Genomic DNA, 24,170 nt, shown 5'->3' on the forward strand with positions numbered 1-24,170 from the left:
CCCTCAAACTCACAAGCACTATTAAGAAAACTTATCTACTCGGCAAATGCGCTAACACCTTGCACCTCGACCACATGCTCCCTCCGTCTGCTGGTTGGCTACTCTTTTGTCCCCCACCCAAACAGTTTGCTACGTAAACTTTAACAGAGCATCTCTTACTACAAACAAAGAGTACTTGCTCATTGGCATGCATCCTCATCCACCAATCCATGCACATGCATACACAAACTCCACTAATTTGTGTTTGAGGCCTCCCGTGACTGCCACTCCAGACAAAGGCACTGTCACGGGCTCCCCTGTTTCTTCACTATATAAATGCATCAGTCCCTTGAAGCCGGCACCAAGTGAGCTAGCAATTGTTAGAATTAGTAGTAGAAGCCAATTTCCGCTATGGCCGCTGCGGTTATGGTGATGGTGATGGTGGCGTTGACTGTGTGCATCAATGTGGATGTGGCGGCGGGGCAAGGACTGTGCAAGATGACCCAGGAGGGGCTGACCGCGTGCAAGCCGAGCATCAGCACGGTGAAGGCGGAGGCCAACCCGAGCGAGGCATGCTGCTCGGCGTTGAAGCAGGCCAACCTGACGTGCCTCTGCAGCTTCAGGAACTCCAACCTGCTGCCGTACCTCGGCATCAACCCCGATCTGGCCATGCAGCTTCCTGCCAAGTGCAGCATTGCCCCGCCCCAAACATGTAATTAGCTACGGAAATTAAGCCTGCTGAGTCTAGTAGTTTTAACTAATTTGGTGCTACTGATTGGGTTTGCATGCGATCGTGTTTTCTACTTCCTGTGTTGGCTAATTAGGTGACTGTGTGGCGAAGTCGTTGTAAGTCAATTTGGTTTGTTAGCGGTAATATAATAATGTGTCAGTTTGGTTATCTTCTGTTTTCTTTAATTTTTTTGTATAGTCGAGAAGTAATCTTGGTTTTGCTAAGAAATTAACAATTAGTTAAACTAATAACGAAACAAGAATCTTCTCGTGTGACGGACGATGGATCCAAGAAAAGAAAGATGCGCTGGACTTTGATACGAAAGAATTGGACCAAGTAAAAAACTTTTTTTTTTTTTAAAAAAAGAATGAATATGTAATACATCTGATACTGAATTTTTTTATAAAAACTTTTTTATAATAGAGAACAAAAAAAAATCTCCTTCCTGATGGCATATATAGCCCATCAGCTGATCATATTGTATATATAATTTGAAAAAGGAAACTATAAGAAAATAAATGAGGAATTCAAAGCATAATTGTAGTTTCACTAAATTTTAAGATAAGATAATATGTTCAAGATCGGTTGGAGTAAGAGAACCCTAAATTCATTGACGGATGAGTTAGACTCCATCTGTTTAATAGGTGGAGTTCAATTTATCCCATCAATACATGTGCAGGGGTTCTGATCCAAGGATTCTAGATTAGAAAATCTCTGCTCCTAAATTTTATGGATGAAAAAATATAATAATATTACATTTATTTAAATATATAAAATAATTTAATAGGGTATAAAAGCTAATGTAAAAAAAATCTATATAGCCAACCCTTTTTAATGGTTTTAATGGGATAAAATTTGATTATTGTTGTTGTATACTAATATTAAGTATAGCACAATAATATATCATAAATTACAGAGCATGAAAATAAAAGCGACATTAATAGTCTTATTGAGTCATGACTTTATTTTAATTTCTAAATTCTAGTAATTTAAAAGTGCACAGACCAAATGAGGAGAAATTCTCTCTACTGTATTCAAGTGGGTCCACGAAATAAGCTCCGTTATTCTCAACAAACCACCAAATTACCTGAACTCATTCAACAATAGAGGTCCAACTTGAGAAATCAACTCATTCTAAGGATTTCAGTAGAATAATTGAGTAAGTGAACATACAAATGACTAAACAATAATTAAGATAATAAAAACATTATATATAAATATATATATATATATAGAGAGAGAGAGAGAGAAACTGGATTGATCAAATCTAAAAATTATAGGCGTTGGAGTATGAAGGAACGTATGTTCTTATGAATTTTATTTTTTTAAAAAAAAACATAATAAATTTTAAATTCTGGTTGGTCAAAAATGCACTCAAGTTTTTAAAAAATTCACTCTTGTTCAGTTGTAAATATGTTTGTATAAAATCATGTACTAATTACAATAAATGCACCTTTTGCATCGTCGTTTACAAATAAAGGCTGATTTAACTGATGCATTGAACACTTTGGAAAAACATAATTTGAATTAGGGGTTTGGGTCTTGACACGCACCTCCACTGGCAGCCCCAGCTTATGCATCTTAATTACGATATATTTGTACAAATACATCATCGAAATAACTAAAAGAAACGAGTATGACACACCAGTGTCCAACAACACAACGTGTATACTTTTGCTACATACACGGGCCTCAGCAACAGCAAACTAGCCTCTTCATAAAACCATCTCTACCTAAATGGATATCGTGTGTAGGAAAATGTTACAGTGCAGGATTTGGAAAGCAAATCCAATGGAATTAAGCAACTCCCTTCTTGGTCTATCTGTCGAATGGGAACTCATCATCATTTTCTGTCACTTTGAAGGGCTGAGGATGATTGCCAACACAGTACAAGTTCCACATCTTGAAGTATGCCCTCTCCAGATTCCTAACCTGCAATTTTTCCATAGTAACCCTACATTGTTATAACACTTGAGCCAATGTTGCAAGCCTAAAAGGTACATAACTTTGTGGGAAATTGACCAAATTATGAACCTCACTTTCAAGTTGATCCCAAATCACACACTAATGACGCACACCAATTTAGATCCCAAAAGGCACACCTCTTCCCTCGTATTTGATAGACAAATACAGCAATAAACCACAAACTGACATTACACTTGGATTCATGAGCAAGTGAGGACATTAAATATGGTCCTGGTTTGTGATTTAGAGCTATTTTGGTCATCAAAATGTTTTGACTGAAACACTTTCGTGGACCAGAAGAGTTCTAAATTCAAACTAACACCAAATTTGTATTCGAGGGAGTATGGAAGCCCAAACATGATATCATCTTGTGATTTGGAGCTATTTTGATTTATCAAGGTCTTTTTATATATTTGTGCATATAATCATCCATACGAGCATGCAGCGTACATGGGAGGAAAGAAAAGATGGGAAGCTATAAAACGAGCTTGATTGGATTTAACTTTACCCATCTCTTGGTGTCAAATAGTGGACAAGTCATCCGAGCCGCCTTTAGCCTACTAGAAAGCGCCTGAAGCCTTACAGGATTTTCTGCCAAACCTACTGCTCTTTCTTCATACTCTTTTAAGCTAATATACAACAAAATCAAAGTAAATTGTGATTCTGTGTCAACTACTAGAACAAGCAAAACATAGGACTGCATGGAATTACCTGTAAACAATCATCTCCTCCCCTACTCCAGTGGCAAGACAAAGAGATCCGGCCACCCTGGTAGCCATTTTATCCAACGGAAGTGTTACCATTGGCAAACCAGCCCACAGCACATCTGTGCCAGTCGTATGTCCATTACACAGAGGCCTGAAATTTAATGTTTTATCCAATGAATAATGTCTGAGGAACATATAGAGAACAGATTTAGCAGGAGAATGAGAATAATCACACACGTATCAAGAAATAGGTCAGCCAGAGCACTGCGTCTGATGTGCTCATTCTTTGCAGCAACATCTGTGAATATGATCTGATCTGGCTTAACACCCTGAGCAGCAGCATCTGCACATCCATATTCGTAAGAAACCAAGAATAAAAATTAGATTGGTTGCATAGGTTCATGCATGGATGCAAGTGTAACATGTATTTTGTGTCCATGAAACAGTATGCGCACACATCAATCACCAGAAACTAACAGGACTAATGACCCCCAGACAGACTAATTGAACCAGCATGAAAATTTGATTCCTTCTGTCCCTACATCACAAATAATACATGAAAGGTTCGGTCTCTTCATCCCAAGGCATTAGGTCATGGCATCTTATGGACTTCACAACACAAAACTGACAGCCCTAAGCTTCATTTATTTGTACATCACCAGCTAAGTGCATCTGTCAGATCTTTTCCACTCGTTTCTTTTCTGTAATTCTATCCCTATTACAACATTAGGAATATTCAAAAACATTTTTTTTTTATTCTATCCCTAATACAGCCAGTTCACAAGGAGGGTTTAGCTGGAGCAATCAAAAGGAGTAAAATTGTAATACAACTCCAAAATGAACTAATATAGTAAGAAATAATTAAAATTTGATCAAAATCAATCAAAACATTAGGAGTCAAATAGTCTTATATAAAGTTGAAGCCAAAATAGTGGAAACTTTAACTTATTATGGCACATATAAACCACACTAAATAAAAATTTACAAATTAAAAATCTTAATAAAAACATGTGGGACTAATATGGAATTCAAACTACCTAGAGGCTGGAGCATAAATATCAAACATGTTCAGATGGATAAAAAATAAAAAAATTGATTCCTAACAAAAAGATTTTTGAAAATATTGTCAATATATTAATCAAAAGATGTGTATTATGTGCTTTTTTATATATATACAGAGTGTCTAGTAAAGAAATCATCAACATTAATGTGCTTAGTGTATTCGTTGGGAAAAAAATGGTTCTTTGCAATATAGTTAGCAGCTTGATTATTCATTCAATACATAATGCATCTCTGTACACTCAGTATATCATAAATCAATAAATTGTAAATCAAAGATTGTGAAGAATAAATTTTATATCACAAGTTGTGTCTTGGTTTACTTGAAAAATGGAACATAGATGACAAACTGAGATCAATGCAAAAAAATTCACAAATCGTTTTCTTATTTTTTGGACAATTTGACCCTTGAGCACTTTTTACTAAACAATCTAAGGATTGCCGTCAACATAAATTCGATATCAATAAACTAATATACTTCTTGTGTTTGGCAGTTTGAGATCCCATCTACAACATAAGGATCAAAATAATAATAAATTCAATGTTAAATGTAAATAAATAGTGTAACAGAAGAACATTATGATTGATATAGCACCAAAATTGGTCACTTGAATCACATAGAAAATTAGGATAAATTGGCAAGGAAGGGGAAACTATCTCATACAGAGAAAAAGATCCTCAAACAGGGAGGAGAAATATCCCATTATTAATCGAAAGTTCTTTACTACATATGATTAGACCCTACCATGGATTGGGTCTGTACAGACCGATTACCCGTTGACCCGATTACCGGGCGTGAACCGTAATCGGCCCGACTGGGCCGTTGACCCGATTACTAGGCCTGAACCGTAACCAGCCTGGCCCCGGGCCCTAGCCAAGCCGGTTACAGTTCAATGGCCCAATAACCGGAACCGACAGTTCAACTGATTTTTTTTTTTTTATATATGTTTTTTTTAATGAAAATTTATTAAAAAAAAAATTGCGTTGCCGGGATTTGAACCCGGTCTTTTGGGTGACAACCAAGTATCCTAACCAATTATACTAGAGCATATTGATATCCATATATGATAGTTAATTATTTAATAACTAATCAATAGTTATCTTTTGATATATAAAAAGAAGAGTAAGAGAGTAAATAATTTCTCTCTGTAACCGTTCGTTTATACTAGTGCGATTTAAAACTTAGAGGGAATGAGTAAAAGTAATTCCAACCATTAGACTGATGGTTCTAACAGTTGGGAGAGAGGGAGAATTTTTTTATTTTTTAAAAGGTTCAAATTATTTGATCGTTTTTTATCAATAACTACGATTTAGTATTTGTTATTCTCCAAATTATATAAATAAGGAACTCATTTCATCATTTTCATACCATCTTCTCCACTATTATCTTTTAATCTGAAATCTTAATCGCTTTCGATTTCAATTCTCTAATTATAGTGGGAGGAGGAGATTCATCATCTCGATTTCGAAGGGACAAGGAAATCCAAATAAAGATCACGATATTCAATTTTTCGATGATAAGCCCGAGGAAATTTCGACACTTGAGATACAAAGAAGTACTAATGACCATACTTCTAAGGTTTAAATACTCCTTTAAAATCATCAAGGATACGTAGACAACTTACGTAAGTGTAAACCATTTTCTATATTTTGATATAAATTTATAATTTTTATTTAAAAAAAATAATGAAGGAAAACCTTGGCACAACGGTAAAGTTGTTAATATATAACCTGGAGGTCACGGGTTCACGTCCTAGGGCTACGTAATTAAACACTTCCTAGGACCCCGCATTGGCAAGAGCTTCGTGCACCGAGCTTTTTTTTAAAAAAAATAATACTAATCTTGAATCGTGAACTGGTGGTTATGAACCGTGAACCGTAACCACTGACAGTTCCAAACCATCAAATTGTCGATTCCGAATCGTCAAATATTCGGTTCCAAACCGTGGTTAGATCTACATATGATAGTTCCATCCTAATCGAAACTATGAAAGAATAAGAAAATCAAAAAATACTATTACCTTCACTGGGTGGCTAGCAAAATAGGATGATTACCAAACAACCAAAATTCAAAATTTTAATCTAATTCCTAGTTTGCATCCAATAGACTATTGGGCTTCCACCACTTGACCCTCTCGAGTCTCGTCCACCTAGCCGATACAACAACAACTGCACAGGCTTATCTCACAAGGTGGGTCAACACCAATGTCGGTCCCAAACCCGGATGAAAAAGGACAAGAGTTGCGCATTAGATTGCTAGGTAGTATGGACTTTCAGGCAAATGTTTAATAAATGGATCCACCTAGTGGGTAATTGAAACAAAATCCCTAAGTGAGATGTCCTAGGATTGTCCATTTAGGTAACATCAAATTAAATCCCTAAATGGCCCATAGCAAGGTTCAAAATCAAGTCAGAGTTTCAAATTTTAAATAGGACAATACTATTTCAGCACGGTATCACTGGTTTGACATATAGCCGGTAGAGAATTGGATGGGAGAGGAGGGAGGCAATGAAATAGTAGAATAAGAAGAGAACACATTTGTATTCCTAAATCCCATGTGAAATGTTATAATTTTGACATTATGAACAAAAACTAAAAAGAATAAGAAACATTATTTCACATCATCTTGATGCATTTTGTAGCATTTCAAAGGGTGTCGAATACAGTATGACATGATACTGATCGACATGATTGACACAACACAACATAAATTCCCCTTGTCGAGTAGTTTTGAGTTTTGATAACTTAACAATACAATACATTTCGATCATGTCATTGACACAGAACGAGATTTCAAATCATGTCCCATAGAATTGTCCGACTAAGCAAGAAAATGTATATGTGAGAGTATATGGTTTGAATTATAACAAAGAGAATTGAACTATTAGCTTGATTAATTCATCCATTGATCAAAATGCTAAGTTCAGACTCATAAATGTGATATAAAACCTAAACAATAACCGATTACTTCACATAAGGAACTAAACTAAATCTAGAATGACTACCAGTGTTATGGTTTGACATCCTGGTTAAAGTCTAACTTTATAGCCAAGAAGACACCATCATGAGAAGTCTTAGGATAGATGAGTGGTGAAGTACTAAAAGGTTTTGGATTGCAAGCAATTGTTGTAAAAGCATTTGGGCTTCTATATCTTGGAGGAAGCTGTTGGCCAGATCTTATTGTCTCCATAGGTGGAAGTAAAGTTGAAAGTGGAAAAAAAGCCACCGTGTGGCATGGGAATCATTCGTGCTAGGGAACAAGAATGTTTTGGTGTACGCAGTATCAAATAATCAAACAAGTGTTTTAATTAATGACAAAGGGTTTAAAGTTTAACTATCGTGTAATCTAATTAGTGTACAATGTGAAGGTGAAGGAAAACTTAAAAGAAACATTGCGAAAGCAATGGGAAAGACCAACAGGAGTTAGCAAGAGTAAAATCCAAATGAAAAGTGGATTAGACATTGGCAAACAATGAAAAATAGATCAAGTACAAACCAGGAGAAGTGCAAATGGGCCTAGTAAACTGGCATTTAACAAATGCAAGAAGTCCTGATAAGTCAAGAGGACCGAATACCAGAAAGGTAAGAAGTCCCAACAAGTCAAGGATAACTGAATACCAGGCACAGACAATAAAGGACCTTCTAGCAAGGAAGGTTATGAGGGAACGCCTCTAAATCTAGTGACAAGAGTAGTCTTTTGCAACCTGGGCGATTGACTTAACCAAGAAACTAATACGAGCTTCTAAGTCAAAGTGAAACATGCAGTTGACAAGTCATTTGAGCTATGAAAAAAAAATGCTCCATTGGACCTAGCTTCCTAAGCCATAATCATAGTTGAACAACAATTCAACTCTTTCTCATTACTAATCAATGTTATGTTATACTTGTCATTTAATATTTCAAAAAATAGAATATTGGTCGATCAGATTGCAAGAATTAGTCGACCACAAAAAGGGAGGCCGTACAATTCTTAGATAGAAACCTAGCAATTCTAATTTATTTAGAGTTGATCGCCCAAATGATGACAGGTGATCATTCAGAAGTCAAGTCAGCAAAAACCAATGTAAAAGTTTCCCCGCCTCTGAAGTATTTTCAAAAAGGAGAAAATATACTGGGAATTTTGACGAGTGATTCACCTAACGAATCACTAAATCGTGGAACAGGAACCTAAAAGCTATCGACCCACATTAAATCACTATGTTATTTTCATTCCTACTTCTAACTTTAGTTTATCATTTAAAAACTCCTGATTGATTTCAAAGTTAATTTCAACCTTGAAAATTAGAACAGTTTAATCCGCTGCATATATGTGATCAATGATTATCTCGATCCTATAATATGTCTTTGTAAAGAGCTCATAATCCTTCCAAGAATGAGATGATTTTGGCCACAATGGCCTAGAACCAAATCATAAGCAAACATGAGTCCATATCTACCAATATGCTGACAAGAGATATGTTCCATTGGGTTGTGGTTGATCGACAGGGAAGAACTATGATAGCAGTATAGACATTGTGTTAAATAACACCTATGTGGATCATGTGGACCAATTTAATGCAAGAAGACAAAATCAACGCTGCTTCTCATCAATTTGGGAATGGATCAGTACCAGTCTGCTTCATGAGTAATCTCTGATGGAGGTTTTCCAGAGGATACAAGACCTGATGAAGGGAAAGAATGAAGCCTGCCCAGAAAGGATCGGCAATGTGATTTGTAAGGTAGATCACACCATCACAAGACGTGAAAATCAGAATACCGACAGCATTTTGTGAGCAGATGAAGAAAGAAAGCTCTGCTTTGGGGGACGATGTCCTGATGTAGACTAACCCAACTAGGCATAACAAGGAGGGGGTGGCAGGGGAGAGGATGTAACTCCATGCCCTCCCCTAGATAAAACTTGGAATGAGGCAGATATGAAGTAAACCACACTTATTCAATATCCCCACTCAAGGTGGCAAAAGGCGACTGCTCGCCTCCAACGCCCCCGCCAACCCGTCCCAGGATCAACATGGAGAGGTAAATCATGGATGACTTACCTCAATATCCCCACTCAAGTTATTAGGGAAGGTAACAAAAATCCAAAAAATCATCATTTAAAATCTCAAGTTGGAGAAACATTTCATTCCGCTCATTGGCGAGCATGCGAAATCTTCGATACGGATAAGCGGTCACCAACTTCTCCTTCGTCACACCTTTGACACTCCTATGCTTCTTCCTATTCTTCCACCACCAAAGCCCCTTTTCCTTTGGCACAAATGTCGGCATTGTTGACACCAAGGAATGAAATGTCGTTCCCTGCCACCCGGCACTGACGGTTTTTATTATTGGGAGTCGAAACTAGCACAGGAGGTGTCCCCGTCTCGGCTGCACTGGAGGAGACGCAGGACGCCTCCGGCGACGCCTCTGACGGCACCAGAAGTGTCCCGCAACGACTTTGGCATCTCCGAAGGAGTTGCCGGACGACCTGTCGGCGCTGTCGGACGAATCCGACGACACTTCCGGCATCGTCGGACGCCTCTCGAAACGATCACAAGCAATCGATCGCAGATGCGTTTCTTTTTTCCTGATAAATAATTATTTTATTTAATTAATTTAAACAATTCCTAAGGATGTGTGATATTACGAACATACTTTTATAAATCATAATTAAATTATCCTAATATAATATATTTAAAATTAAAATAAATTAAATAAATTTTATTAATTAATATTCTGAATTCTTTAAAAAAATCTAAAAAAAATTAAAAAATTCTAATAAATTATATTTATATTCTGATATTTTTTTTATTAGTTTTTATTTTTTACTTGATATTTGTTACTCTTTATAATTTATATTATTTAATTAATAATTAAATAAATGAATAAATAGTTAATTTATATAATTATTATTATTATATAAAGTAATATCTTGTATTAATTTATATACTTATTATTATAGATAGATCCATTTATTTAGAGTTATTGATATATCAATTTTATTTAAATAAAAATATTTTTAATTATTTTTTCTAACAATATTAAATTATTCAATAATTGAAGAATTATACAAAAATATTTATCTTATAATTACTATATATAAATAAAAAAAATATTGAAACTGTACTGGCACGACACGATACTATACCGAACCTGTATCGTTCCGGTCTAAGACCGAAATCTCAACACGGGTCGAAATTTTAAACCTTGATTGACACCACCTCAACTCTGTCAAGCGATGAAAGCTTGGAGATATCAAATGTCAAACTAAACTATATAAAAAAAATTATAAATATACTTATTTCATATCCAATTTATGCAGGGCAAAAAGGAAAGAGTGGAACATAAATTTCTTGCACCTATTCTAACCTCACTCACCTTGTATTCAAGTTATAATTTTTCATATCATCCCCACCAATCTACGCTATAGAGCAAGCAACCCCAACTTGAAGGAGACCACCTACGTGGGTTAGTGAGTTGTTGATTGTTAAAAGAGTAATTAAATGTGGGTGACAACAACTTGGCTAGAGGTGGTAAGACCGTGCACAAAGAAGTTGGCTTTGAAAAGAATCGGGACTTGAAACTACGTGAATTAATGAGGCAAATAAAAAAAATCCTAGGTAGTCCTTCTACCTATATATATATATATATATATATATATTGGATTAATTATATATCTAGGATCAAGTGCATTTACATAATCACAAATCCGTCCTCAATAATAACTAGAAAAACCAACGTTACTCAATCATCTTGATGAATTAAATATTAAAGGTGTGTTTCCTAGAGAAGAAAACTAGGAAAGAAATAAGGTGTCAGAATTTTTTTTCCCAATTGCACGTTTTCTCTGTTTGCTTTGATGAAAAAAGAAAAAGGAAAGAAAATTCAATCAAAAAACTTTCTCCATTTTCCCTCTATATTGCTTTCATCTGATTTTGGTGGAATAACTCACTTTCACATAGAATGCAGCTTAAATCCTTTCAAATGTATTTATTATTTAACCCCTCCTCTCTCCCATCAAAGGAAACAACTAGCTGAAAAATATTTCACAATCTTTTTCATATGAAATTTTTTTCTACGTTCTTTCTTTGGTGCTTCTTTCCTTTCTCCTTTTTAGGAATCAAGCTTACGATTTGACAGAAGAAAGTTGAGGAGCCTAAAATCATTGCAACATTTAAGTGAATTAGGGACAAGGACTCAAGGAGCAAGTGGGTGCATAATCTGGGAAGAAAGCCCATAGGTAGTGGTCCAGTTTAGAATTCATAGTTAAACCAAAATGTATAAACATCAAATCACATAGCTTCTATAGCAAACCTTCAAACTTTTTACAGGACAATAGAATTCACTGTTAATCAAACTGTTTTAAAATATAATTAGAATAATGAGTGTACTCTTCAAAAGTATAATTATAAAATTGAGTACACTAAAGGTTATCGTATGAAAACTCACTACTACAGTAGCAACTTCTCATTTTTCATTAAGCGAACAGGCAAAACCTAGATTTAAGTCAAACATAGGTTAGATTCAGTTACAAACAATCACTCAATTGAACATACAATTTATATTAATGAAAGGTTTAAGTGTGATAGTAACAATAAAATGTATAAATAATTATATGGTTTGGATGTCAAATGCTTCAAGAAACCATGCTGCCTTAAGGCACACTTTAGTTATTGTAATACATTAATAGACTCCAACTAAAGTTGAGGAGCCTAAGGACTGATAATACATTAATAGAGATACTCCAACTAATAAGAAATACCATTTGGGTAAAAAATAATATATAGTCCACTTTAGTTATTGTAGCCCTCTATGTAACAATTTACTTGATCTGCCTAAATAGTCACAACATAGTATGGCCACACATAGCATCCAGTGTTTATGACATTTCATACTTCATTAATGGATACATATTGCATCCACCTACAGTGACAATTTTCAGCCTTGCATCTCAGAGTTGAAGAGCTCAAAAATTAAGATGGTTATTTAAAAACAATTAACCCGATGAACCAGATCAAAACCAAATTCAATAAATGTAATTTTATACAGGTTTTATTCTAACAAAGAACCTAATCCAACCAGATCAAAAATCAAATTCAACTAGTATAACATACTCACATGCACGCAATCTTGTCTCACCAGCTGCTGGAAATCGTAGCAGCCACAATGCACTACTGGGAACACGGTTCAGAATATTGCACCTGCAATCCGTAGTGAAAAAAAAAAACTTCTAAGCATACTAAGAGACAGAGGACAACCCCAATTATTTACTGCTAGCAAGAAGTGTCTATAGTGACATAACTAAATACATCCAACAACTGGAGATTGATGGCATTTAACAATAAATTATTGCATTTTGTGAATTACCAGGTATTGAATATATCTGGGTCCATCTTGTACAGCTGGTTGAAACATGCAAAAACAAATTTATCTTCTGGTAAACCATAGTCTGCGCGTTTATGCCGACTGATAGGAACCAGAACATCACGATTTTTCTGTCACGTGCAACTTTAACAGCATTATCAAAATGTTTCACCGCCAATAACATAATGACAAAAATAGATTTCAAATCTAAGTAACCTGTTTATAGTCATTCACAAAATAACAATGAGGAAGATGAACTAGCTTTTCTGAATAAATATGTGATAAACGTGTAGGAGAAACAAACTGCAAAAGAAAACAGGATATCAGAAGTAAATTTTCAACATAACGTGTAATTAAATTTTAGTAGCTAAACAAATAAAGATGGAAAGTGACTTCAGGTTACCTCATCAGTTACCAAGTAATCAATATAACTTGCACCAGTTGTTCCCGGAAACCCCATATAAGAAACCTGGATCGGTGCCGGTTGCATTGCAAAAATTTCATTCCTGGCACCCTAAATAATGGAACTAGGTTAAAAATTGTACAAATATGAAACCATAATCAGATTTAATATTATAATAGCTTGGTCATTGGAGTATGCCAACATTATTAATAAAGATTGATTTACTTTGAAGGATTTTTTGGATGCCAACGACTAGCTGTGGGATATTAAGATGATGTTTAGAATTAAAGAACTAGACTGCAAGTACAGAGTGTTTTGTTTTCTGTTAGTCAAGCTAGTCGATAGACAAGACTGAAACACATGTAATACTGAATATTGTACCAAAACACTAGTATTCATTTTAATTTGTTTTAACTTTGCCATAGTATTTGTATGGCTCTAGTTAAGCTAAAGAATTTGATGTAAAGTTTCAGTGTGGAACAGTATTGCAATCAAGAAAACTGAATTCAATAACAGTTTCAAACATCATTCTCAACTGCAATTCTCAACTGCAGTATTATTCAAGGCATGTTGAGGCACTAAAACCTTGGCATGTATATGTATCGTTCATTGTCCTTATATGTAATGTTTTCAGTGACCAATTGCATTCTGTTGTTTCCTCTATGATCCTATGCAAAACTATAGGAAAAAGAAGCTCAAACATCCAAGGTCACTAAACACGACATTATCTAATACTTTTCATAGGCATGGTTGATTTGTATGTAGATTATGTTATAGACACGAATTCTTACATTGTGGTATGCACATCAACATTCAACTATAAGTCCATATCATTTTACGCTAGTCATGGATGAACATTGGACACATGTTACCTTGGTATATGTTGTTTGCACATGACATTATTTTTTGTCAATGAGACAAATGGAGTAAATACTAAGCTCAAATCCTGACGGTAAATACTGAAAATAAAAAGTTTTAGGCTTAGTAAAGTAAAGACATTGAATTTAAGTTTATTAGTAGTAGATGTAGTAAGATAGGAGATGACAAAGTGTTGAGCCTCTAAAGCTTAGATGAAAATTTTACAAAATGATGGTTAAACTTGTTATGTTATATGAACTGAATGTTGAGCTATGAATCAAGCACACGAGCAAAAATAAGAGTCACATAGATGAGGATGATAAGGTAAATGTATGGACATACAAAAATGGACAGGATAATAAATAAGAACATTTGTATTGAGAGAAGACGGTAAGAGATGCATTTAAGATGATATAGACATGCAAGAGATACGTTTAAGTTGGCATGGGCTGGTATTTAAGCAACCGATAGATACCCCAATTAGCAAATACGCACATTAATGGAAGACAAGAAAAAACAAAAAGACTTTGTCAACAATAATAAAAAAGAATCAATTTCATTTAAATATAAATAAAGATATAATATGGAATCAAGTCCAATAGTATAGAAGAATTCATATAGCCGGCTCACTTAGTGGGATAAAGACTTGGTTGTTGTTGTTGTTATTTGTATGATTCACTTCTCATCATGAACCCATGTATTGTGCCTAGCCCATATGGGTTCTTAGTACCTTCCTGTTCCTAGTTACTTAAAATTCGACTCGAGTGTATTCCATCAATCATTAAAAAAAATTTGCTCCCTTCACTAGAATGAATAAATAGGATCGGTGAGAAAGCATGAGAAACAAACACAAAAAAGGCCATTTCACTTGGTACTTTTTTCACTCCTTACCCTCCCCTTCGTATCTTATATCTTATTCATCTACCTACACAGAAATTAAGCACGTATATGTACTGACAAGTGAGAAAGGATTATCATAGTTATCAGCTACCAAAGCACATATATGTACTGACAAGTGAGAAAGAATTATCATAGTTATCAGCTGCCAAATGTTAATTCGCTTCAAACAACGGAGAATTTAAGTTCAATATATCATAAGCATGTATCTTAAAGCATGTATCTTAAATAATCATCTTCTGTAAACCAAAAAAACCTTTCCCTGCCCGCCCTTTTACTGTTTTGGCCAAACAACCTTTTAAGCCTCAAGATGACTGCTTTTAGCACTCCAAATGTATATGTATTGTCGCTAACATTAAAGCAAAAAGTACATCTTTCCAGTATTGAAACTAAGGTTCTAGTTAAATTGACATTTCACCTGTGTTTTTCTAGGATTTTGGTAATAAAACATAAAAGCTTGTGCAACCATTTGTGCAATTGCCATAGAAGCATAACTTGAAAACTTCAACCAAATAAAAATACCTTAGTGTAACCATTGAGGTTTACTAGGATATTTATCCCATCCTCATTAATCTTTCTAGCAATCAAATCAGATGACATTGAAGACACGTCAATGAAATGTTCTGCTTCAGACTGGATGCGCTGTCTCCACTCACTGCCATCGTTTTGACTCAACGCATAACAGAAAACCTGTAGATGAAAATTTCTAAAAAAGAGAACCAAAACAATAAAGCAGGCAACAATATAATTCCAATATGTGGCCAATCAAACCTCAATGTTCTCTTGATTGTGCATTCCAAAGACAGAGCCCATAAGATGTGACAGTGGGTGATTTCCAAAGTCACTACTCATATACCTGAAAGATTGTCCAAACAATGAGTCGATAAAATAATTACAAAGACCAGACCAGTCAGTTCAATTGGAGAATTTGAGAATCACACCCTAGGCCTGTTTAATGGAGCAGAACTGCAACAAATCATGGATTGAATAAATTGATCCATGCTGAGACAGTTAACATGCTAGGTTGAACTAGGTTGGTCCAATCAGTTCTCTATCGGTTTTAATCATCTGTATCTATCAATTTTTAAAATCCTTTTATATATCATACATTTGAATACTCTTAAAATAAAAGAATTGTCCTTGTAGTTAACACATCAGTCAGATCCACATCTCGGCCTAAAGCCAACTGGATCACTTTTAGGTTCCAGGTTCTTAAATATCATAAATAATTATAGTATGCAGCATACACAAAACAACAGATGGAACGTACCCCACCCTTAGTCTGCCACTTTTACTGTCAGCCTTCACAGGAACACGAAGTGGATGGGCAAAAGCAGGAAGCCCATAACGTGAAGCAATTATTGAGCAGTGCGCTGCATATCTTCGACTGGACAGAAATGAAAACAATAAGCAGAAGAGATTGAAAGGAAAAAAATTGGCAATAATATTACTGTCGCATTCAGTAAATAGTCACCTTATCTCCAATGCAAGCATTTTATCAATTGGGTATGCAATAGCATGAAATGGTTGCACACTTGGAAGAACAGACATCTGAAATTGTACACTCATCGGGACCATCTAGTACAGACGTATATGTATAAGAGAATCAATAAAAAAAATTCAAAACCTTTATCTGCCTTCTAAGGATGCTTTCAACTTCTGAAAACCTCTTCTCCCTGTCGTCCCAGTCACAAACACACTGTAAAATGAATACATGGAAAGAATAGTCAGAAGCAGCATAAATTGATAAGAGTGACTTACACAAAACCATAGTTGTTTACTCTCAGAATGAACTCGGTTTGCACAGTTTGCTATATTAGAAACTTCAAATGTACGATATCATATATAAGTAGTTTGGCTCATATATAAAATTGATAATCTCAGTTAGCCTCATTGACTATCCCTGGGGCGACCGGCCCGGCCAGGCCAGGCCCCACGGAAGTTTCCCACCGGCCACCAGGATAAATCGAGAAGCGCACGCGACGGTCAGCTCAGAAGCCCAGCATCCTTTAGTTACGCCCCCCATTTGGAGGAAAAATTCCTGCAAATACACCGTAGCTGGGATTCGAACTGCAGATACCTAGGTGATAACCTTGATGTCCTACCGCGGCATCATGACCCCGGGGACATATATAAAAGATTGCATAGTAGGGAGTAAAGGTACAAGTGAATCACAGATATAAAAGTCGAAAAGACAAAAATAACCAGAGATAAAGTGATGGCATTATGTGATTGCTAACATATACATCAATCATGCCTAGCTTGTCTCAAGAAACAAATTAATTATATCTTGTAATAGATATGATGAAGGCATTAATATTTTTTACATGAGAACTGTTCGTTACAGAATATAAAATAACTTGGAACAAAAGAATGTTTTGAAGTGGATCTCTTGTCAATAGCAGATATAAGACAGTCAAATGTTTAACTTCTTATAAAAGTTATTTTCAAGAATTTCTCTGTCAACACTGCTCCCAACATTAGGTTTTTGGTTCTCACATGGATATTTGTTTATGATACCAAATGCAGAGAACATATCTGGTCATTCCAAAACAATTTTCCCACAAATCTAAGATAGCATGAGTAATCTTCAAAATCACCACTTTCTTATGGTGATACTATATAAACATAACCTGCTACTTAACACCAAAGTAAATGTGTCTTTCTAAATTTTAACATGCAGAGTAGATTATCTTATCCTTCTCGTCAAGAGGTGGAGAGGTTAAATGGTGATACTATTTCATAAGCCAATATTAGATTTGGACCCATAGGTCTAGGATTCCATGACAATGAGAAGACAAGAAAAGAATAAAATGAGGCATAGGGTTAGATGAACATGAAGAGAGAATTCTTAAGAGAAAGAGAGAGAATAACCTAGAGTTAGGAATACAAATGCCCTACTTTTATGAGGGAGTAAAGGGATTAAAGGAAGGAAAAGCAAACAATGGTGAGAGAAGGGTGGTGAGAGAGATGGGTCAAGTGAAGGTGGCAGAAAGGGTAGAGGTGAAAATGTTTGCAAGAGAAGAGAAGAAAAGGTAAATGGGTGATTGGAAGAAAGAGAGAAGAGAGGGAGCTGGCAGAGAGAGAGAGAAGGGATGATGGAGCAGGAAGAGGACTTGATGTGGCAGTATAAAGAAAAGGAGGAAACTGAAACAAACAATGAGAGAGAGAGAGAGAGAGAGAGAGAGAGAGAGAGAGTGGGGAGTGATAAAAATAAACTCTGATACTGATCAGTCTAATTGAACAAATTAGAAAGCCACAAAATACGCCAGTTATGTACTAGTCTCAAACACAAAAGTAAACACAAAAAAAAGCTATGTGGAAGCATGGGACTACTTATTGTAAACCAGCATTTTTAAGACCAAAAGTTCGACAGAAAAAGGGAGAGAGCTCTCGGTTCCTGATTCTCCTATAGCTGGATCCTCCAGAATCACAAGAATCCTTAGAATGGGATTCCAACGCATTTTGAAATTTGAAGAGTTGCTCTTTGGAAAGCACAGTACAATGTAACACATACTAAACAAAATTTTTCAGGCAAAGGAACAGACTAGTCAGAAACAAATGATAAATTAGTAATTAGAAGACTAGATAAAAATTCACAGGAAAAATACAGACTGTTAAAACAAACAAAGAGTTAAATGAGCATAATTCCCAAGGCTTGAAGAACTGCATATTTTTACCTGTAAAGTATGCAGAAGATTACAAGTCGCTTCAGGAAAATCTGGGCGTAACATCAAAGCCTGTCTATAACTCTTTATAGCTGCTTCTGCAAGTCCACTACACAAGGAGAATGAAGCAAAGATGTAAGATAGCGAAATAATCCAACAGCAAACCAAATTCAAAGAAAAAATCACCTATCTTTGTAAGCCGAAGCCAAATTTGCATGAGCTTCAGGCATAGTGGGTCTGATATTCACAGCTCGTATATAATCTTGAATTGCTTCAGAAACTCTACCAATCTCCTTAAATGTGTTCCCTCTATTGACAAGGCCATCAGCAGCAGAAGGATCAATTCGAAGAACTTCATTATAACAGGCTATTGTTTCTGCATAATTTCCCTGGTTTAATACAAGAGAACTATCAATTTCCATTTAGAGGCAAAGAAAATAAACAAAAAGGTAGACAAATTATATGACAGTCTCCCATGAAATAAGGGAATATGTAATAACTCAATTTAGAGATGCAAAAGCCCGCCATAGTACTCTACCTGTTGCTTATATATCATAGCCAAGTTGCTGAAGGGTGCAGAGAGTCCTGTAGTAACTGACAAAGTTGCCTTATAGAATGATGCAGCAATGCCCATACAGTTGCTGCATGAAGAAAAGTTTCATTGAGGGACAACCAGAACTATCAGCAGAATGCCATCTAACATTTCTAGAGCTTACCATTCCATGTATATGTTGCCAAGATTTGTCAGAGCTTGTGGATGGCTGGGTTGGAAAGCAAGGCATGACTTGACAAAAAAAAAATATTATAAACAAGTTGCTCAACAAGGCATTAACTATCTTAAAAGAGTAAAAATCATATCAAACAGTTACCCTATAGCAGTTGATAGCCTCTTCCACATGCCCAGTATCTTTGAGAGCATTTCCCTTTTAAGGTGCAACAAAGTCAATCACTAATATTAACCTGGAACACCAGGTAGAAGTGCCACCACATTTTCACATATTGGAACATAAGCAACTTACCAGATTATTATAAGCTTCAACAAAAGTAGAATCACAATTGATAGCTTGCTTGTAATGCAGGATTGCCAAGTCAAGTTGACCTTGTTCGTAGTAGATGCCAGCAAGATTTCCTGCATCGAGTATATCCCCAATGCATAGTTGGCATAATAAACTCTCTTCAGATATAGTTTGCAGCAATGTTATCCACAAAATCAAAAGAGATCAACAGTTCACAATGCAAAAATTAGGAGCTATGACAACAAATGGCACATTTCAATTTACCTCTATAATACACCTGGGGGAGGCATTTATAGAAAGGTGTCAGTTGCACAAGATAATTGTCACAGCAAATTTTTGTATGGTCTAAGGAGCTCACACTGATAAATGATGATATGCTAACTTATACTTTTAGCTTGCGCTTGGCGTACACATTGTCAAGTTGCCAATAAGAAAAAAGAATTAGCACTCTCGGAATTATTCTTTTCCTATGCAACAGTAGCAACTAAGGAAATGACTTCTCCAAGGGCAACATGCCGGCACATGCAGTAAACTGCTAATGGTTCAGGAACACCTGACTGAATAATCATCGGAAATAGACAATGATACTACAGAATGGAGAAAAAGAGACGGTGGTAAAAATTTTGCTCCCTGAACATACAAAATGGGGGTGGGGTGTGGTGGAGTGGGATGGGTAGGGTGGGGTGGGGGAATTAGTAGATAATGGGTAAATAGGTCCATAAGGTGTTCCTGTCCAGCACCCTTCAAGAACAACAATCAAGAAAGTTCTCATGCAGTATTTTTAGTAATGTTCAAAGTGCAACTACTAATCTTGTTGAGATAAATGCTCATCAGATAATATTACCTTGATAACCACCATGACCTCAACAAGAACTGCTAAGACCAGCTTTATCTAGGAAATTAGAAATGAACTGAACATGAGGTTGTAATAGTTTATGTTCACAGCATAATCACAAGAATAGCTGTTTCCTCCTTGCTAGTGTCTTCACTTGTTTCACATAAAACATTTATCCCTTGATCAAAAGTCAGTAAAAGAAAATAAGAATGATTGATTGGCAGGATTTTCTATCCGGCATAGGAGAAGGCATTTGCTTTTTCCTTCATAACAAGCAACTGAGATTCGTTTATGATGCCCCTGGCAAAAATACACAAGAAATAAATCTATGTATCCTTTCTGGTCTCCAAGAAACAGAGTCTATAATTTTTTCCACTGCAAATAAACATGCCATCAACAAATTAAGAGGAGCTAGGAAAATAAATTAGCTTGTTTCATATAACTAGCATACTTTGCACTATGAAGAAGATACTAACCATATGCCATCGCATAAGTTGGGCGTTCCTGTATAGCATGTTGATAGCACAAAATAGCATCTTGTGGCATTCTCAAGGACTGGAAAAGTAAACAGAAAGACCAATAAAGTCTATCTCCAACACCAGAATGTAAAATTGTATGAACAACTAACAAGGACTTACCTTGTAAACATTCCCTAGATTCAAGTAGGCATCTGCAAATTTTGGTTTAAGCTTAACTGCTTCCTGACAAAGAATAGAACCTTAAAGATCTAGATACAAGACACCGTGAATTAGAAACCAAATGTTCCTTGATTTAATTCACATAACAGTAGAACATATCAGAAAGATTATCGGCCAGCCTTTCCCCTTGATTTAGGAGTAACATGCAAAATCTAGAGCTGCATGAATGATTATTATTCCAAACTTTATAATTTACATTCCTGATGCACGTGAACATTTATACAAGGAATGCACGTTAATACCTTTCAGAATCCAGTTCAATCTCTATAAAAACTTCACCAATTATTATCCTTGAAATTTTGAGTTTTATACATATCAAACATGAAGTAATCCTTTACTTTGTTGGTTAAAGAAGATAAAAACGAATGAATCCCATATTTTTTTTAGACGTATATGGTCATGGAAGCCCTCAAGCTCCAAATTTTTCTAATGAAGGCATTACCAGCTAAGCCAGAAAAATCCATCTGTATAAAAGGATGATTCCCTGATGTGTGTAATTTTCAAAAAAAAACAAAAAAATAACTAGTACACCAAAAGAATCCTACACAAGCTCCTGAGAGATAATTGAGGAAATAGAAGGAAGCATTCTTCCAAATAAATTTGCCTGTTCATGATACCATAACCACAATGTTACGTACTTCTCTACCACAGTGGCCAATTGAGGCTCCATGCCAACAGTGAAGATGAAGATTAGCTAATTTTATTGCAAGTATTTTTGTTCATTACTGTCTAGTGTTAACATGAAATCGGTTCACTGTTGACCAAGGTATTAGCAACAGTTATTTTGTATTTAAATTTATTTTTATTACATGTGTTTGATCCAAATAAATAGTCTTGTAGACCAAATATTTAGGAATCAAATGAAGTTATAAGAATTGTAAGTGATGTGTTACATCAAAAAAATAAATAAATAAAGCAAATTTGATCGTGATCAATTTTCTCTTTATTCTCTCGTCTTTTATGCTGTTATAAGAAGATAGCATTCACTTCTTCCCAAGTTGATTGTGTATGATTCTGATCTTTGATGTTCCAAACAAAATGGTATAATCACTCAAGACTCTTTGATACCATGTTGTTAGGAGCAACAATTATTAGAGCCATGTGAAATGATAAATAATGTTATTTGACAAGAGAGCACTCATGTTCTTAGGAGGAATAAAAGAGAAGAAAAAAAAATAAAGGAAACATCTATAGTTAACATAGTTCATAAAAGAGACTGCTTGAGTGATTATGTGACCATGGTTTAAAGTGTCGTGCCGAGACGGGCGAAACGAGACGTCGAAACATCTCGTTTCGCCCGGCGAGGCACTGGCACGACCTCGGCACCAGACCCACGACAGCTGTGATGTGTTGTGCGACCCTGTGACCGCAGCAGAGGGGTCGCTCAACCCCACAACAGCAGCTTCCGCTGCCGTCGTGGAGGCGTCGTGCGACCCTGTGGCTGCTGCAGAGGGGTCGCACAACCACCGCGGTCATGCTAGAGGAGTCATGCGATCCCCGCGGCCCGCGGCAGCACCGAAGTCGCGCGAGCTCGGGAGTGGTGTCAGATTTCAAATTTTTTTAATTAAACTTAGGTTAATTATTTTAATCTAACTCCTAACTATGATAGAGATAATCTAAAGAGACTTTATTAAACCCTAATAAAATTATCTAATTAATTTTATATTTCATTTATTTTAATTTAAAAATTATAATAAAATTTTTATTTATTTATTTATCTATTTCCATATCTTTCCTTTTTTAAAAAGATTATTTTTTATATTGTTTATTTTGTTTGTTTTTTAAATATTTATGTTAAATAATTTATTTTTTAATTAATATATTTTATATTTAAAAAATACTGAAACTATATCGACACGGCACGATACGATACTGAAACCGTATCGTTCCAGTCCAAGACCTCGGCACAGGTCGAAATTTTATGGGCCTTACATATGCATACATATATGGTTAAAATAATTCTATTTAGTTGATTCAAACCGTTTTACCTAACCAAATTGAGTTAAACCTTAAGTTACTCTATTCAGTACTTAATAACTTGTAAATATTAACTTAAACACAAGTTTGGCAAGTGACATACACTTAGATATTAAGTATAGGCATGTCAACGTTATATTTCATGTGTTTTACATGAAATATTTTTCTATGTGGAAGCATAAATTGGATGGGGTTGATTAATATATTTATCATGTATAAGTCTGTCATGTTTATCAATACAAATAATAATTTTATTTTCTTAGTGTTGACCACATCTTCGCCCACATACCACATATGCAATATACAGTGAGTCAACTGGATATTGCTTATACACGCTTTTAAAACTTGGTAATTGAATTTGCTTGATTTCATTATATATACTTATATATTATACACACATATACATATACATAACCAACTCTTATAACTTGATCTAACTCATAACAACTTGGTGTACCAGACTTTTTGTTTGGTCTAGTTCTAGTGAAAATAAATTGTTTCTAATTTATTAGTTCATGGTGGACCAATTAAATATAAAACTAATTAGAATAATGGCAGATTTCTTTGAAGAAAAGCTAAACTATGGTTGAGATAAAATTAAATATTATTTGTTCTTTTTATAGCCCATATGGGGCCTCAATTGATCATTGACATGGTAGAGAACCACATGATCAAGCAAGAAAATAAGAAAAACCTTATAAGGCAACAGGAAAACGAATTAAAATCCCCATATTTCCAAAAAAAAATGATGAAGGAACATGATAAAAAAAAAACAACACAATGTGATTGTTAATGATCACAAGTCTAAATAAATCCTGACAGAAAAGATCATGCATGCCGGGATAAAAATTATCATTTTTTTTAAGGAATAGTGAGTGTTTTACTTACAACATACTAAAGTTGAAAGCTATTTGTCTGAAAACAAATCTTTGGTTTGTCAAAATATGCATTTTCCCAAAAAACTAAGCATACTGCCTAAAGGTTCCAATATTACATTTTTTCCTTTAACAAAATGATAGTTTTCATGTAGAAAAAAG

General features: G+C 35.2%; 2 protein-coding genes across 2 annotated transcripts in view; one reads left to right on the forward strand and one right to left on the reverse strand.

Annotated features, from left to right (window-relative positions):
* The first annotated feature begins 321 nt into the window (after nucleotides 1–321).
* Nucleotides 322–877, forward strand: LOC122040022 (putative lipid-transfer protein DIR1). Its single transcript, XM_042599408.1, has one exon. It carries the CDS (start codon nucleotides 391–393, stop codon nucleotides 697–699), a length of 309 nt encoding a protein of 102 aa, XP_042455342.1. The 5' UTR covers nucleotides 322–390; the 3' UTR covers nucleotides 700–877.
* A 1,338-nt stretch (nucleotides 878–2,215) lies between these two features.
* The window catches only part of LOC122042323 (probable UDP-N-acetylglucosamine--peptide N-acetylglucosaminyltransferase SEC), a 41,277-nt gene continuing 19,322 nt past the window's right edge, over nucleotides 2,216–24,170 (reverse strand). The window contains exons 8-28 of the mRNA XM_042602365.1: nucleotides 21,097–21,159; nucleotides 20,935–21,013; nucleotides 19,627–19,736; nucleotides 19,477–19,530; nucleotides 19,324–19,391; nucleotides 19,146–19,248; nucleotides 18,794–18,996; nucleotides 18,620–18,716; nucleotides 16,567–16,638; nucleotides 16,414–16,490; nucleotides 16,210–16,326; nucleotides 15,711–15,795; nucleotides 15,462–15,629; nucleotides 13,185–13,295; nucleotides 12,998–13,084; nucleotides 12,785–12,912; nucleotides 12,536–12,618; nucleotides 3,619–3,724; nucleotides 3,386–3,532; nucleotides 3,183–3,303; nucleotides 2,216–2,641 (exon numbers count right to left, since the gene is read on the reverse strand). Of these exons, the coding sequence (XP_042458299.1) occupies nucleotides 2,528–2,641; nucleotides 3,183–3,303; nucleotides 3,386–3,532; nucleotides 3,619–3,724; nucleotides 12,536–12,618; nucleotides 12,785–12,912; nucleotides 12,998–13,084; nucleotides 13,185–13,295; nucleotides 15,462–15,629; nucleotides 15,711–15,795; nucleotides 16,210–16,326; nucleotides 16,414–16,490; nucleotides 16,567–16,638; nucleotides 18,620–18,716; nucleotides 18,794–18,996; nucleotides 19,146–19,248; nucleotides 19,324–19,391; nucleotides 19,477–19,530; nucleotides 19,627–19,736; nucleotides 20,935–21,013; nucleotides 21,097–21,159 (2,193 nt within the window). The 3' untranslated portion in view covers nucleotides 2,216–2,527. The remainder of the gene's footprint in view (nucleotides 2,642–3,182; nucleotides 3,304–3,385; nucleotides 3,533–3,618; nucleotides 3,725–12,535; nucleotides 12,619–12,784; nucleotides 12,913–12,997; nucleotides 13,085–13,184; nucleotides 13,296–15,461; nucleotides 15,630–15,710; nucleotides 15,796–16,209; nucleotides 16,327–16,413; nucleotides 16,491–16,566; nucleotides 16,639–18,619; nucleotides 18,717–18,793; nucleotides 18,997–19,145; nucleotides 19,249–19,323; nucleotides 19,392–19,476; nucleotides 19,531–19,626; nucleotides 19,737–20,934; nucleotides 21,014–21,096; nucleotides 21,160–24,170) is intronic.

The sequence above is a fragment of the Zingiber officinale genome, chromosome 2A (assembly GCF_018446385.1).
Source record: "Zingiber officinale cultivar Zhangliang chromosome 2A, Zo_v1.1, whole genome shotgun sequence".
Lineage (NCBI taxonomy): Eukaryota > Viridiplantae > Streptophyta > Magnoliopsida > Zingiberales > Zingiberaceae > Zingiber > Zingiber officinale.

Coding starts and splice junctions, on each gene's coding strand:
- LOC122040022 (XM_042599408.1), top strand. CDS start 391: ATGGCCGCTGCGGTTATGGTGATGGTGATGGTGGCGTTGACTGTGTGC.